This window comes from Harpia harpyja, chromosome 11 (assembly GCF_026419915.1).
Source record: "Harpia harpyja isolate bHarHar1 chromosome 11, bHarHar1 primary haplotype, whole genome shotgun sequence".
NCBI classification, from domain to species: domain Eukaryota; kingdom Metazoa; phylum Chordata; class Aves; order Accipitriformes; family Accipitridae; genus Harpia; species Harpia harpyja.
The window spans coordinates 10,422,358-10,437,833 of NC_068950.1; the positions used below are offsets into that span (position 1 = coordinate 10,422,358).

The following is a 15,476-nucleotide window of genomic DNA, read 5'->3' on the forward strand; positions in this document are numbered from 1 at the left end:
ATAGAGAAATAAGTATAAACAAATTCATCATTTATTATAGTCACTGTGAAGATTCTGAAAACATCAGTTCAAGTCAGGCTGCAATCAGAAAGGAACATGGCATTATATTAAAACAAAACAGAGAACACAAATCATCAATATAGTATCCCAATATACCCACAGATCACACCCATCTTGAATACAAGATGCTGTTACAGCCATTTTTCTTATTCCAGAAAAGATATGAACCAGTTAGGGAAACACAGGACAGCATGAGGTATGACATGAGGTATCAGGAGCTGAAACCTGAAACATTATGATCAGAATAGTCAAATCAAGATGTTTATCATTCAGAAACATTAAAACCCAGATACTTCATCTCTAGCACTAGCTGAACATATTTAAATACCAATACTTCATTCTTCAAACAAACTATTAGTTCCAGATATTTTTGTATCATAAAACCACCTGCTTCGGAGCTGTATGAACTGGGACAAAAATTAAGATTTATTAACATACTTAATACTTTGCAATTCCAGAATTTATACACCGGCATAACTTTTTTTCATTTAGATTTGAAAATAAAACTAAGGAACTACGTACCTCTGGCTGAATTGCTTTAAATACAGGGACATCCATTAGCGTTATCTGACCCTGAAATAAAAAAAAAAAAGTCAAGCTCAAAATTAACCTTGCATTCCTTTAAGTTGCTGTGCTGCACAAGAACTGTACTTGCTGTGTTTCCTCTTATTATTTGACTTTCATTTTGTAGCTAATTTCAGAGGTTTCAGCTCCTACCACAGAGCAGTCCTGCAAAACCAGAGAATAAAGTGCTCCAAACTTGACATTTATTAAAATAAACAAGTTATGAGAAATTATTCTCAGGAGCATAATCCCACAGTTACATATGCAAGTCAGAGCTTGAACTCAGAAACACTGTAAAAGAAGCTATCCAAGAATACAAGGAACTAACTTTAGCTGCTCAAGGGCAGTTTCTCTTCTAACTCTGAATCTTAGTCTAGGCCTCACACCGTTCCACTGAAACAGCCCTAAAATTTTTAAATCAATACTTGAACCATATTTGAATAACTAAGCCAATTGTTCAGTTGCAGAGAAACAGTTAAAATTAAATATAGCAATCTCACTTCCAGCAAGTCAGAACCAGTAAGTACATTTTCATTCTGGGATGTCTTTTAGCTTTGAAAAGGGTAAAGGGGAACTCACAGAGTCAAAGACCAGGTTTTGCATTTTGAAACATATTCACAGAGCCTTATTTTAAGCATATAGTTTAGGATTGCTGTCTGCCTATGTATCCAAAAGAAAAAGAATGTCTCTTTCAAAGAGTATTTAGGTAGCCCAGAAATACCAGTGCCATCTGAGTTAGATATCAAAAAATACCCTTTTAACAATGAATCTGGGGACCTTGTCTGGTGTCCTCAGATGCGAGCTGCATAGCTTTATTCCCATTTCCTTGAAAACGGCGGTTCCCCCATTTATACATCAACAGGTTTGTCACTCTCACAAATTGCAATTGCCATTGAATGCCATTGTTGGATAGCAGAATAGCTTCTCAGAGAAAGTCAACCTTGCAGAAAAATTTTACCTACGATGTTCCAGTTGAAGAAAGCAGGTACAAAGAGACACACCTGCTCTCATGAGAGTACTTGTTCCAATGAGACCAGAAGTGATGTGTTTTGCTAAAGATGACCAAATCTATGTTTTGTAGCACATCTCCTTGACCTCTAAATCTATTTTTAGATAGGGCTTCTGGCAATCAAACATGACCATAAAAAAATGATATAAATCAGTCCCAGTTTCTGTAACCGACACACTGGACACAATCATCCAGTATTTTGCAGTACAACATCATAGAAGTAACAAGCCCTTTATGTGTTTCCTTTTTACAAACTTTCTTTCCTGGGCTCTGCTTTAGTCAGCTGCTCCTTCTCCAAACAATGATATTTTAAAGCTATATTACATTTTTCTAGTCTTGAGCTAAAGTGAGATTAAATCAGACCAATTTAACCAAATCCACATACTCAACTACAAACAAGACAATATACACTCACAAATGTGCATGTCTCAAGATCTTTGTAGCAAGAAATCCTGTACAAGCTTTCACATAAACAAGATGTTCTTGGTTCTGTAACCAACAGGACCAACACTCGCATGTGGTATGAGGCCTATGATTTGTACCTACCATTCATTAATATTGATAAACTACTTAAATGCCAGCTTAAAATGAAACCCTGAACTACCATTTTTAAATGTGGTTTAACAACTCATCAGCTGCACCGTCTCGACAGCAAAAATCATACTGTACCTTAGAAGTTTAGATGAAATCAAGGATATCAGACAGATATACCCAGCAAAGTTTGTTTTAAGCAGCAGCAATTAGTCAGAATGGAAATTCAGGAATATAGTAGGCCAAAATACTCTTTGCCTTCAACATAACTTTTCTATTCCCTTGCACCCATAGCAACTACAGTAAAAATATAATAAACTTTTGCCAAAAATAAAAGATGCCTTTCAAACGGAAAGCAACGTTGCTAACTGAAACCATTCTATTCTTTTATTATGAGGCCTACAAAAAAGTGACTTATTCTTGAAGGAATAATTTCTTTTCCTAAAATTAAAGGCTCTTTCAGCATTATTTTTTAGACCATCAAGGTCAGAAGTACAGAAATCTTCACACAAAGCATTTTTTCAAGAGGGGTAGTTTTATCTTGCCACAAAAAGTACTGACAGCAACAATTCACTCCCAGTAAGGGAAGCAAAAAAATATCTGAAAGTACACCCAGACAAACTATTCCAACAGTCGTTAACAAAACTTTGCTTTTGAAGGATTTTGAATGCATGCACAGACAATGCCGGTAATTTTTCGTGCTACTTCTCACCTTTTCGTAACCTGAGCAGGTTATCTGGGAAAGGACTAGGACCCTTGGACAGTGACGGGAGTACCAGCTTGCCAAAAGTCACAACATGCTTGACAACACTTTGCTATAGGTAAAGGGTACCGCTGATCTTTAAATTACACACAGAAGAGCTTTAGAAACTTCTAAACATGTCATAGATGTCATTCTGGGTTATGTTACACTGCATCTGGGTAAGCAAATACGGCTTCATCTTGACAATTTAACAGTACGCCCTCTTATTTGAGATATCAATGAATAAGGCTCTTTTGAGGAACCAAACAGGCAAGGCATGTCTTTACTGGGGCAGGGAAAGACATTCAACAAATAGGGGGAACAAGATTTTTCTCCAAAAGCATGATATTTAAGAAGGGGGCAGGGAAAATCTGGCTAACTAATTTCTAGGGTTAAAATAGACTTGAAGCTAATAATCAAGATGCAGAGAACACTTATCCTAAAAGGACTTGAGGCACAAGTTTATATATTTATTTCTAAATCTTATTTAAAAGTTTAAGATGATAAATTGAGAATGCCTAAGGAAAGGGCTTCCCTATGAGGGCAGCACTTACCTAAATACTGCACAGAAAGTCTGTACCACTGTGCAGGACAAACTTGCCTGATATTTGGGGGTGTGTGTTATTTCTAAACTTCCCACTCACCAGGAAAGAGCAAATCTATCCCAGTTCTGTAAATCATCTTAATCGTGCATCCATGGCTGTGCAGGCACAAACACCAAGGAATTACACTCTTACCTGCAGAGAACACTCAAGACACAGGGACAAAAGGAAAGCGTGAATTCATGTCTCTCACCTGATCCAACCTTGACCACAGAGCAGCCAAACGTTACAGCAAGAGTTAACTCTACCTTTTGATTTCCAAGGTGAAGAACCCAGTCCTGAAACACCAGCCATAGAACTCAATCTCTAGTCTCCTGTTTGTCTGCTAAAGCACACCAAGCTTACTCAGAAATTTATTATTTTAGGTAAACATGTGGCTGATTGAATGTATTGCTATACTTCTCAATAAAGGAAATTAATTAGAAAATTGGTTAGAGTGGGGAAGGTGAAACCAAAAGAATGGGCACTTCAATAAAATTTGAATATAAGGTATATTAAAATATCCTTACAAAAGACCCAGGCATTTCAATGGTCATTAACATTTCACTGCAAATCCTCCTCACTAAAACAAAATTACAACAACAGTACAATAAAAGCGAGCCAGGAAACTGATTCGTTGTTCACATAGGAGAAAGAATGCTTAAAAATGTCTTTCTTCCCACCCTTCCAGACTTTGTCCTCTTAATCAACCTGAGCTGCCTCAGCTAAATTAGACTGTTACTTGCTTCAGTAGTGACTCCTAAACAAATTAGTACTTTAGAACAGGATTAATACCCAATATTTATGAAACAAAGACTGTTATTACAGCTTCACACCAGAATTCACATATCAAAATAAATGCATACATTTAAATGGAGATATTGAATGAGTATATTAACATTGAAAAACCACATAAATGCCAAAGTTCAAGATTAATGTTCATTACTAAAAAGATTTGAAATTGCTATTAACTACATTACAATATTAAAAAAAACAAGTCTGGCAACTAAAAAAACTCAGCAAGTTTTAACAGAGAAACTTCTTTCTTCTAGTATCACATTGATATTAGGCTGATATTTTTTTTTTGCTTGTTTGGTTTACACATCTTGCTGCTTTCACTAAATGCAGTATCAATCTTCAGTAACACTGTATCACATGAGCACTTGTTCAAGAAATATCCCTTATCGAGGTTCCTTTCTTAGAGAGCTTGCAATTTCCATCAAGAGTTCCAAGCACTTAAAAACATTTTCACAATTCAAAAGAGGCAAGCAACTGATAGCCAAATACCTAAGCTGATGGATAAGAAGCCATCTGAGTTTGAGATATGACAGTGTACCTCACATAAGAGTTTAAAAATACCTTTGACAAAACAGAATTTTTTAAACATTAACTTATTCATATTTATCAGTCTAACTTAACTGAACTTTTACCCTTTTAAAGGTGCTTGCTCACTGCTAAGTCAAAACCAAAGCAACTGAAAGGCTGGCATTCTAATTAATAGCACTTGAAACAACAAAACTTCAAAAATAATTTATGATATTTATGGTAGATGCCATTGCTCAGCTCTAACAACAACAACAAACAACTTCTACCATGACCAAGTTGAGGGGAATTTAAATCCCAATAAACAAAGCCACTAGTTTGGTTTCTGCAGTGGAAGAGATACAATGCACTAACTTTTCTCATTCCAGCTCCTTAACCCAGCCAATACAAATTCCTGGATAGCTCCCTCTCCTAAATGTGGTTTAATGTTTTAATATTCAAACCAAAAATTCTAAGCGTTCACATCAATTTGTTACATGAAGCAAACCAACCATAACCTCTCCAATTTTTGAGTTGTCAACTGCACAGATTTTAACAAGGAAAAAAAAAAACCCAAACAAAACCAAACCAGGATTACATGTACAGTACAAAACTGTGAACATATTCTTACTTATTTAAATAAGGATTCTGATTACACAAAGATACGGAAACTTGCTATTTTCTGCCTTTCCAGAAGTGATATGTCTATCAAGTTCATTTATACAGAATCACAGAATGGTTTGGGTTAGAAAGGACCTTAAAGATCATGTAGTTCCAACCCCCCTGCCATGGGCAGGGACACCTTCAACTAGACCAGGTTGCTCAAAGCCCCATCCAACCTGGCCATTGCTCAGGCAATGAAAGAGCTGAATGGAAGCTTTGTGTTTTAAGTTTGCCCTAGATACCAGGTAACAATTCTAGAATATGATTACAAGAGGTATGTTTTTAATGTACAACTAATATATTTCCCAATTCTCAACCAATTTAAGAACCCTACAAAAGAAAACCATCTTTTAAAAACAGCGAATTATCATCTTGCAATTAACACACTGGAATGGTAGTTGGAAGATAATTTTTCCCTCCCTGCACAGCCATGGGAGCTTTTGCATGTAGTAGAAAGACCTTGCCTGGGGAGAGTCCCCAACAGCCAAGTTTAAAAATATTTTAGCTCTCCTAAGTGTTGAAATGTTGGACTTGTTAACAGTTAAGTACTTAAAAATAATAAAATTATTACCACACAGCTTCATATACATATTAAGAAATTTATTTCTCTCTCAGGGAGGTCTGTCAGGCCAGAAATTTTACATCCAAGAGATTAAGAACTACATTCAGTATGCTGCTGCTTTGAGGAATATGCTGAAGCTCAATGAAATGAAATTTTAAAATATTCCCCAATTCTTCCTCTGTTCTGTGAATACATATGGATTACCCTCCTTCCATAAAAACCTATAACTTAAGAACTTCCAGTTGCAGTTAACACCACTGCATTGAGCTCCTCTCCACACTCCTGTATCAAAGTTTGCATTTGATCTGGGGCTATAATCCCACCTTTCTAGTCCCTAGGCCTTCTCAAGCATGAAATCCTCCTACCAGGCTACTTACTGTACTACAAGTTTTCCTGCCATGTACCTACTGTTAGGACACTGCACTTCCCACAGAGCTCCTGGACAGAGACCCTCAGTGTGAAAAGAAAAAATAACTTTCTGTCTGAGATGAAAAAAATCAAAATGTCTACATTTTGGTTACTGAAGAATACTGCCGTAATCTGATTTTCCTTGAAGCCATGTTGGTTCAAGCAGCACTTCATAAATTGTTCCTTAATCTGAATTTTTAGAAGGAATTATATTTAAGCCTTCCAACTTGGCTTAGCACTGTCTCTCCAGGCTGCCAGAATACTTTTCCTCACTGAAAAAATAGCTAAACCTCTGTTAAGCACTGCATCAGTAGAATAATTCTGCTGTCCAAAATGAACACTGGGGCATTAAAGTTCCTGTGTTGAAACTCTACTTGTTTTCTCACAAAGTTCACTCCAAAACTTTTATCATTAATAGTTCCTCTACATGCTATAATAAAGTTGCTGCTTCTTGCTCTCATTGGGAACATACTTATTCTTTAATATCCTTCTGTAAAATAAAGCTAACAGGAACACATACAAGCAGAAGTCCTTTTTCATCAAAAGCTCTCAGGGCCCAGTACTTCGCTTTATTCAAACTGCACTCAGATGCAGACAGACAGACTTGCCTCAAACTCCCTAATCCACCGACAACCAGCCTCAGGAGAGGCCAAAACCAACATTACTGCCAGGAACCGCATAGCACAACTCACACCAGTAGCTGCACAGGAACTCACAGAGGGGACTGTGAATCTGCCAGAGTCCCACACAAGAGAGAAAGTTCTCCTGGGGGGAACCTTGGGCCAGTTTTAAGTTATTTTTGTTCTGTTCAAAGGGGCAAAAAATGAGTTTGTTGAACCACACACACCTCAAAACTTATTTCTGCACTTTTATTATACACACAATGCAGTTCCAGAAGTCTTGGGACCTGCTTCCTTTACAAAACTCACTCTCGTGCTCTTTCTTCAGATATAGATAACTTGATATTTAACTGCCGTAAGAACACCTCTGAGAAAAATTTCTTGTTTTAACTTTTTTTAAATAAATTTGTGTATTGTTTCCAAAATAAGCAATACTCTTTTTTCCAACATCCAGTGACAAAACTTAACTGGAATCAAAAAGAAAGGAATACACATACATCTTAGTGTGAGCTTACTTCGTAGCACTTTCGGAGACTAGGGAAAAGAATAAAGAATCCTTCTTAGATAACTAGGTGGAAAAAAAAAGCAATGGATTTATACAGCTGCGCTTCCCTTAATTCTACCTCAAATATTTACACCACAGTGGCTAAGTTGAAGTATAAAATGGAAAAGCGAGTCAAAGAGTAATAAACAGTCAAATAATTAAACAGTAGCAGTCTACGGAATAAGAATTTACTGTAAAGCAAAAAAATAAATATTTCTTCAACCTGAGGTTCGCCAGCATCTTAATTTGGAGCTCATGTCCCCAAGCATTTTCCTTTTTTCTTTCAGTCTCATCAGCCCCCCCCTTTCTACTGCCACTGCACCATTAACACATCCCTCCCCCACAAATTGTGCCCTGTACACTTGAAACCACACTTCTCCCTTCAACGAAAATGGACAGCATTCACTGCAACTGTGTCTACCCTGTACACACACAACGGCTCCATCGGCAGGGCCAGACACCAGTGGGTAATCCTGGCACCAACTTGTTTTGTGGCTTTTAGCCGTTTAATAAAGAAGTGAGCAGTGATCAGCCTAAAAGCAGGTATTTAAAACAGAGACAGTCTCCTTATTAGTTACAGCTAGAAAGCTGTCTGTAGAATCCTTAGCAGAAAACAAATGTAACCTACTTCATACTCATTGAATGGGATTCTTTTTCCCCCAGATTTATGATACATTCAGGCATTCAGTACATCCCCTGGAAATTTTGTAAGCTGCAGGGGGATAAAGCAAACTATAAATTGCAACAGCAGCAGCTACGCCTATAGATCTCACCTGTTTCAGCTACAACTTGGCCCTTTCTAAAGCAGCCTTCAACCTTAAAAAGAACTTACAACACCCAGTTGGTAACAAAAAATATAACCAGACTATTACACATACATTACAATAATAATTTCCGTTACTGTTCAAACTAGACCCCTTGAAGGGCTGGCGTATTTTTGCTAGAAAGTTAGTACAAGACTAAACAAAGGACCATTGCATGAAACAGCACAGCAACTGTGCTTTCAGGATACTGTTAGGTGACTGCCAAAGGGAAGAATATGGAAATAAAATCACCAAAAATATTTACACTTGGGCTTCTCTTTGGCTTGGTAAGCAGCTTCTTGAAAATACAGGATTACAAGCAATAGCTTTTGTAGTCCAACTTGTCTCTTACCCACTAAATGACTAAACAGATCAAGTTTTGAAATAACAATCGTGTCTCTTACACAGTGAGAACTGAAAAGACATGTGTGTGTCATACTGATACTGAAACCACTAGCATGAATCTCATTTCCAGTGTCTCAAACTTAATTATCTTTCAGATTTTTGCTCTTCTTTCTCCAGCATAAATGTAATTGTCCCAGCTGTACACAGTGACCCATTTTGATCAAAATGCAACATATCATATGAGGTACAGGATGAGACTTCCCAATGTTGATGTTGGGAAGTTGACTTTATCAGTTAACTCTCATCTTTAAGCTACCTATGCACTGGAATTATTTTTCATTCAAGCCAAGGTTTCCTAACCATTAATGAGACAGATGTCTAACTAGCTCTTGTGCAGCAACTTACTTTTATTGCTTTTTTACTGGCTTTATCACATTATCTTTTCTCTCCATGAATAAGGTACTTACACAGCCCACAAATTATTTCCTCAGTTTACCACTTCAAAAAAATTATTTTAAAAAGAGTATTCATTCTGCAGTTGGTAACAAAATTCAGCCTTCATTAAGTCACAGATGTCAGTAGTCTGCACTGCATCCGTTTTACAAGGGCTATCACCAAACTAGAAGTTTTCTCTTACTTTGAAAAAGCAATTGGTAGCATATCCAAGTCCAATCGGAGAGGTACATACACACTACTATAATGAAAACCTTAGTAACACAGTTTTGCATTCTCAGCAGTGCTGGTATCCTCAAGAGCTTGGCCATACTGCATCACTCAGGTAGTCTTCACATTAACACTGAAATCCAGAAGAAGATTTTATACTTCTCTGTTATGGTAGGACTAAAACCAGGAAGAATAAGGAAATAGGCAATAAAATACAAACCAGTGTAAGGGTCAAAGGTACTTCTCCTCCAAGGTACCTAAGTTTTTGGCAAATTTACTTATTTCTACAGCCTTCAGAAAGAATGATCAGAAAAAGACAGCACTCAAAGCAAGCAAGCCCTACTGGAAAAGCAGATAAACTTGCCTGGGGAAACAAACATTAATGAAGTGCAGCTGTGCACAGAAACATTGAAAAAGAAATGAAATTAATTATAACCTTGCCAAAGGGCTGAACACTGACTACCAGCAATTTTGCTCAATTATTCAGAATTCTATCTCTAAGACATTTCAGATCCATTTACAGTAAGTGAAACCTTATATGAAGAGCTAGACACTTCACAAGGGAGAAGGCTAAGAGTGAAGATGTTTTCTTTTGGGGAATTGAGAAAACAGCAAAATTATACTAGGTAGTATAAACCAAAAATACAACCACAGGTTTGTTAATTGTAATGTGAAATTAATTAAAAGATTCCTGTTTGTGAGCGGAACTCTACCCAGTTTGAGGCATAATATGAAAACAGTAAAAACACTGGATTTTAATAAAGATTTTTATCTAACCAAGATTTACCAAGTAGGTAACATTTAGAACACCCATGAAAGTAAAAGGTTTCTGCACATGAGAGATGGATTAGACAGTAGAGGACAGTAGAGCAAAAGGATTCTGAAATGCAATACAAGACAAAGCACCTTTATATATATTTGCTCTCCAAGTGAGTGACAGCAACTTCGCAGAGACTAAGTGATCCATGCTGCTGCTCAACAGTATCCACCACTGGCTAAATAGCGGAGCCATTCAAAGGAACCTGTAGCTATTCTGGCCTGAATGCGTAATTCCACTTGAATTCATGCCTCTAGCCCCACATTCCCTAAGTACGTAGGTTTCCTTTATATAAAGAAATCGTAAGATAAAACTGAAAGGATAGCCAGCCCCAAAAACATCTTCCCATGAAAAGTAGGTGATTCATTGCCCAGCTGTTCCTGACAACTGAGCAAGGAAGAGGCCTGAACCACATGACTTGAACCTCAGTCAGGAATAAATTCCATTAACTATCCAAGAAGAATTTAACGTGCAAGTACTACTTCATATTCCAGATACTTTAAATTTTCAGTATGCTCATTAAAATCAATTTAGTCATTAATAATGAACCAAAATAGTTATTAACGATTAAAAAATAGAACAAATTTAATGGGAATATTTTGTGATACATACTACCACATTTTGATAATCTCCCCAGGACAACTCATCATGAATCTCATCACTTGAATTATAAATGCAGCAAGAGCAATAGCTTGTTAGCAATCTTTCTAGTAACATACTTGAATCACTTAGGGGACCATCTGTTGTCTTAACCTCTATAAGTAGGGTAAAAAAAAAATTAAAAAAATAGAATCACCCAATGTTTTGGTTAAACATTTTTACTCATTTGTTCTTGGTTCTGCAGGATATCCAACTCATTATTCTGTACCACTGCACCCGAAAGAAGAAAACACTCCCTAGATGTAAGAATTAACAGAGTTAAAAATTAAAACGTCCAGAAAAAAACAAGTACAGATCAAGTATATTCTTGCAACTAAAATATGCATATCAGAATTAAGCTGCATCATATAGATTTAAGAATCTTCGGTCTATGTTACATATAAAAGTGTGAAAAATGCCCGGATGGCACAGCCCAAAAACATCCCTTGACATTAAACAGAATATAGACAATGAAGAACTACAGTGCAGGATCCATTTTTGAAACCCATGGACAACAGATGTTAGGCAAAAAACATAGAAATGGAGAAGCAGAGGAGAAGCTGCCCATAAGGTTCACACAAAAAGTAATAAAAATTACTTGAATTGCTTACCGCATATTCTTCTGGTGTAACCTTTAGAACATCAAATACCACTGCATCAAAGCTCTTCTTCAGTTCAGCTGAACCTTTGTCACTCAAGGATTCAGAGCTGCTACTCTTCTGCAGAAACAAACAAAAACACTGATGATATTTCGGTTCTCTCCTTTATTTGCTTTGACACTCCCAAAAGCAAAATTTCTGTTCAAACATCACTGTTCATAGAATTTTTCTATTGGACAAATTATCAATTAAAAGTCAGTCACAGGACATACTTTCTCCTGACAAAGACCGCTAAAATCAGACACTCAAACTGACTTCAATGGATTTCAAAGGTGTTCCTCAAAACACAACAGTTACATTTCAATGCATAATTAAATTCCAGTTTTGTTGACAGGAAAGTTAATAACAATAACAACAACAATACAGTCACACTGAATTTCAAACAGAAAAAAATACCACTACAGTGAGGAAAAAGACAAGGTTTACCCCAAATGAATAGTTAACATCAAAGAACAGCATCAATCTCTTCCTGTTTCTCTTAGAAGCATTAAAACTTACAAAAATTACACTGTGTGCTACATATGTGTTCCTGTTGAAGACACTTAGTATAAACAATTTTAGGTTTGGGGTTTTTTTAAACGCTAGTAAGTCACATTTCCAAAAAATACCAGAACCTAGAATATTATTCTAGGAATCTTTATCTACAACAAAGATTTAGCTTCCCTGCAAAATACAAATATGGTTCAAAAAATTAACACTTCATATTGGTTTCATATATTTCATATATTGTTTTCATATGAAACATATGAAAATGATACATTTGTGTTATGAGTAATCACTTCCTCTAATATATAGATGCAAACTGAGATTCTGTTCAGTCATTACAAGAAAGAAAGGTTTTTTCGCATGGAGATTGAGATGTCACATCCACATGTACGCTTCACATCTGAACCCCAGGCATACTTTTCAGAATGCATAGAGCATGCAATCACTTTGCTGCCCCACACTCTCCTCTAAAGACCTGAAAGACTATGCATGTTTCTTGCTGCTTAGCTTCTTCTCACTTTCAGAAACCTGGTGTAAAGCAAACTCTCAACTAAAAAGTTAAGAAATAAGATGAGACCCGTGGACAAAACCATCATGAAGGACCACAGTTACTACAGTCAATAACTGTATCAAATTTAAGGCTTCTTTAGCAAATAGTATGCTTGCCTGAAGTACAGTATGGTACCTGCATGCTTCAACAATCGCATAGCTTTGACGCAAGCACTAAAAGAGCTTCCACAACAGTTTTCCTAATGCTTTGTTTAGAGAGATTCAAGAGAAAGAAAACTAGTATTGGTGCACAGATCTTATTCTCACCATTGCTGCGAGCTCCAGCTCAGCTGTGGCAAAACACACTGACCACAAACCAAGACCTGCCTAGTCTTATGTTGGAGACTGATGTACCCTTAAGCACTCTATCCTAACCACCATCACAGGGGCATAACCTCCTAGAAAGCTGAAAAAAATAAGACTTTGGCCCACATAATAAAGGCACCTGCTGACAGTCTGTGTAATTTTACTGCTGATGTTGAAAGTTTTCAAGACCATGTATATGGGTCATATACACAACACGTACATGAATGACCATCAGATCACTTCTGGTGGAAGCCAAATTTCAGCACTGTTACACTGTACTTTCAGTAACACCTACATCATGTCTGCTGATGCCAAGACAGGAGGGAAGATAGCACATGATCACTGATGCATGTAAATAGTTCTACTGTGCTAATGCCTTCTCCTGAAAACCTAACAAGGCAATATTTTAGGGCTACACTATTTATTTTGACCTTAGCTTCCCACTCACAGAAACAAGAACATTCAAACTCCTTGAGAATTCAGCCAGCTGAAATAAACTCTTATCCATTTTTAAGCACATTTGTTACAAGGACATATAAAGAAAATATATACTTATTTAATAATCATGTCTGGGTTTAGTTAGGTTCTTCTAACAGTACCATTTCTCTGAAAAACCTGACTTTGAAAACACCACCAGAAACTCCAAACCAGACAGACATTTTCAGTAACCAACATACAGAAACATTTCAGTTACAAGTCCTCCCTCCTCCCAGTTAGTCAAGATGGGGAAAAAAAATACCACTTGCTGAAAGCAGATTCATGTTAACTTTGCCAAAGTATATTTTACTCAGTTTTATCAGACATCATGTAAACATTCAAGACTATCTTGAGTAAAACCAGAACTTTCCCTCAAGAAAATTTTTCAGTTGCATGCCAACAAACGGTCAATCAATGATTCATAATACAATGATAAGGCAAATACAAGAATCCGTAAAAAAACAACAATGGTCTTGGAGATTGATGCCAGCTTTCTTGTTTAAATCTTAACAATACTTGTGAAATTGTGGTGGAGATTATTTGATTCCTTTTGGTAACACAACATTCCAATTTTTCTTTCACCTCATTGTGGTACTTTCCATTTCCATATGCACATGCAAGTGCATAGCACACATGCAGCTCTGCTATCAAAACACATGTGTACATACATAAATAAAAAAAACACCTTCAGTAAGGTCCAAAGATTCATTCAAGGAAGCAACTATTTTCAGGACTTTGTGGCTCTTTTCACTACTGACTTTGTAGTCATCTTGACTACTTTGTCTTTTAAACAAAAGACAAATGAAGAAAGAAAGAAAAAAAAGACAAACTGAAATCCACTATGGTAAAAACGTGTTTCACACTGTGACAAAAGCAATAAAAATAACATGCATCAGCACTAAAGTAAATGTCTCCCCTGAGCAGAAAGTTTAGATTAGTGTTGTACATCTGTACAAGCCAAAGCATATATTCAGTCACCCTAAAGACAGACAAACAATACATCTGGAAAGATCACTCAATATACACTGAAGGCAGATTTTCAGTTCCCTTCATACCAGTTCTACGAAGCATTAACAAAAAAAACCCAACAAAAACTTGAAGAGGGAGTGATTTGCAAGGGGGGGAGGGGGGGAGGGAACACCTCAAAACAACCAGGTCTTACAAACCCTTCAACATTGCTAAGAATTTAGGAATCAGTCACAACTCTCAACAGCTCCTCACATGATCCTAGCAAAAAGAACTCAAAAAGTTCTGGTACTAACTTCATCACACCCCTTCTTTTCCTTAACAAGTAGATGACAAATGGAAAACTATATTAACTTCCAAGTAAGAGACATCAGCATAGGAGGCCAATCTCCACTGCTTGGCTGATACACACACTCTTAACTCATGAGCTGTTCACTTCTAGAGGGCAGACACTTTGGTGGGCAGGAGCAGACCCATACCAATGCCTGAATATAGTCCAAGAGACAAATGGAACAACCTTATTCTAGTGCTACTGTGTCAGACTGCCCATCTACACACACACACAAGCACCTGTCAAAGAAGAGAACATTTCCCACAGGCCTTGCCAGCCCAGCTTATTGTGCTAAGAACATCTATTATTGTTAAACCTTGAAAAGAAAAGCTTTCTTGTCTAGATGTGATGGAAGAGAACATAAAAAAGGCAGCTTTGGCTATGGCAAGGCTGTAAATGCTAGCTCATGTTTTATTTTGGTATACAAAGGTCAGAACTTTTGAGTTACTCGCATCTAAATTGGGACATATAAAACGAACACACAAAACAAGAATCTGCTGCCCCAGATTTGTTAAAAGAAAAACTTACATTTTGGTGCATTTTAGAAAAATTGAGTACTTATGGTCTTAACTATCCAATTTTGTAATCCTTACCTCTGAAGCAGTAGCCGCAATATTAACACTGCTTAACTGTCCGTTCATTAGGTCCATACTGCCCACACCATTAATCTTCGGCCCTACATTTACAGCTGCAGGATCATCTCCAAGGCAACTGAATAACCATTCCTACAAAGAGCAAAAAGTAATCAGAAACCATTTTATTCACGTGTTTTAAACAAGATTCAGTATCTAAAATCTGTAACAAAAATAAAATACTTCCAAAATGGCTACACCACATTGAGGTCCAAAC

At 36.8% G+C, this 15,476-nt stretch overlaps 1 protein-coding gene across 7 annotated transcripts in view; it reads right to left on the reverse strand.

Moving 5' to 3' along the window:
• The window catches only part of RALGPS2 (Ral GEF with PH domain and SH3 binding motif 2), a 128,761-nt gene that overhangs the window by 85,647 nt on the left and 27,638 nt on the right, over window positions 1-15,476 (reverse strand). For all 7 annotated transcript variants that reach the window (XM_052800533.1, XM_052800532.1, XM_052800530.1 and 4 more), the window contains 3 exons: window positions 15,221-15,352; window positions 11,465-11,572; window positions 583-633 (listed from right to left, as the gene is read on the reverse strand). In XM_052800533.1, the coding sequence (XP_052656493.1) occupies window positions 583-633; window positions 11,465-11,572; window positions 15,221-15,277 (216 nt within the window). In that variant the 5' untranslated portion in view covers window positions 15,278-15,352. The remainder of the gene's footprint in view (window positions 1-582; window positions 634-11,464; window positions 11,573-15,220; window positions 15,353-15,476) is intronic.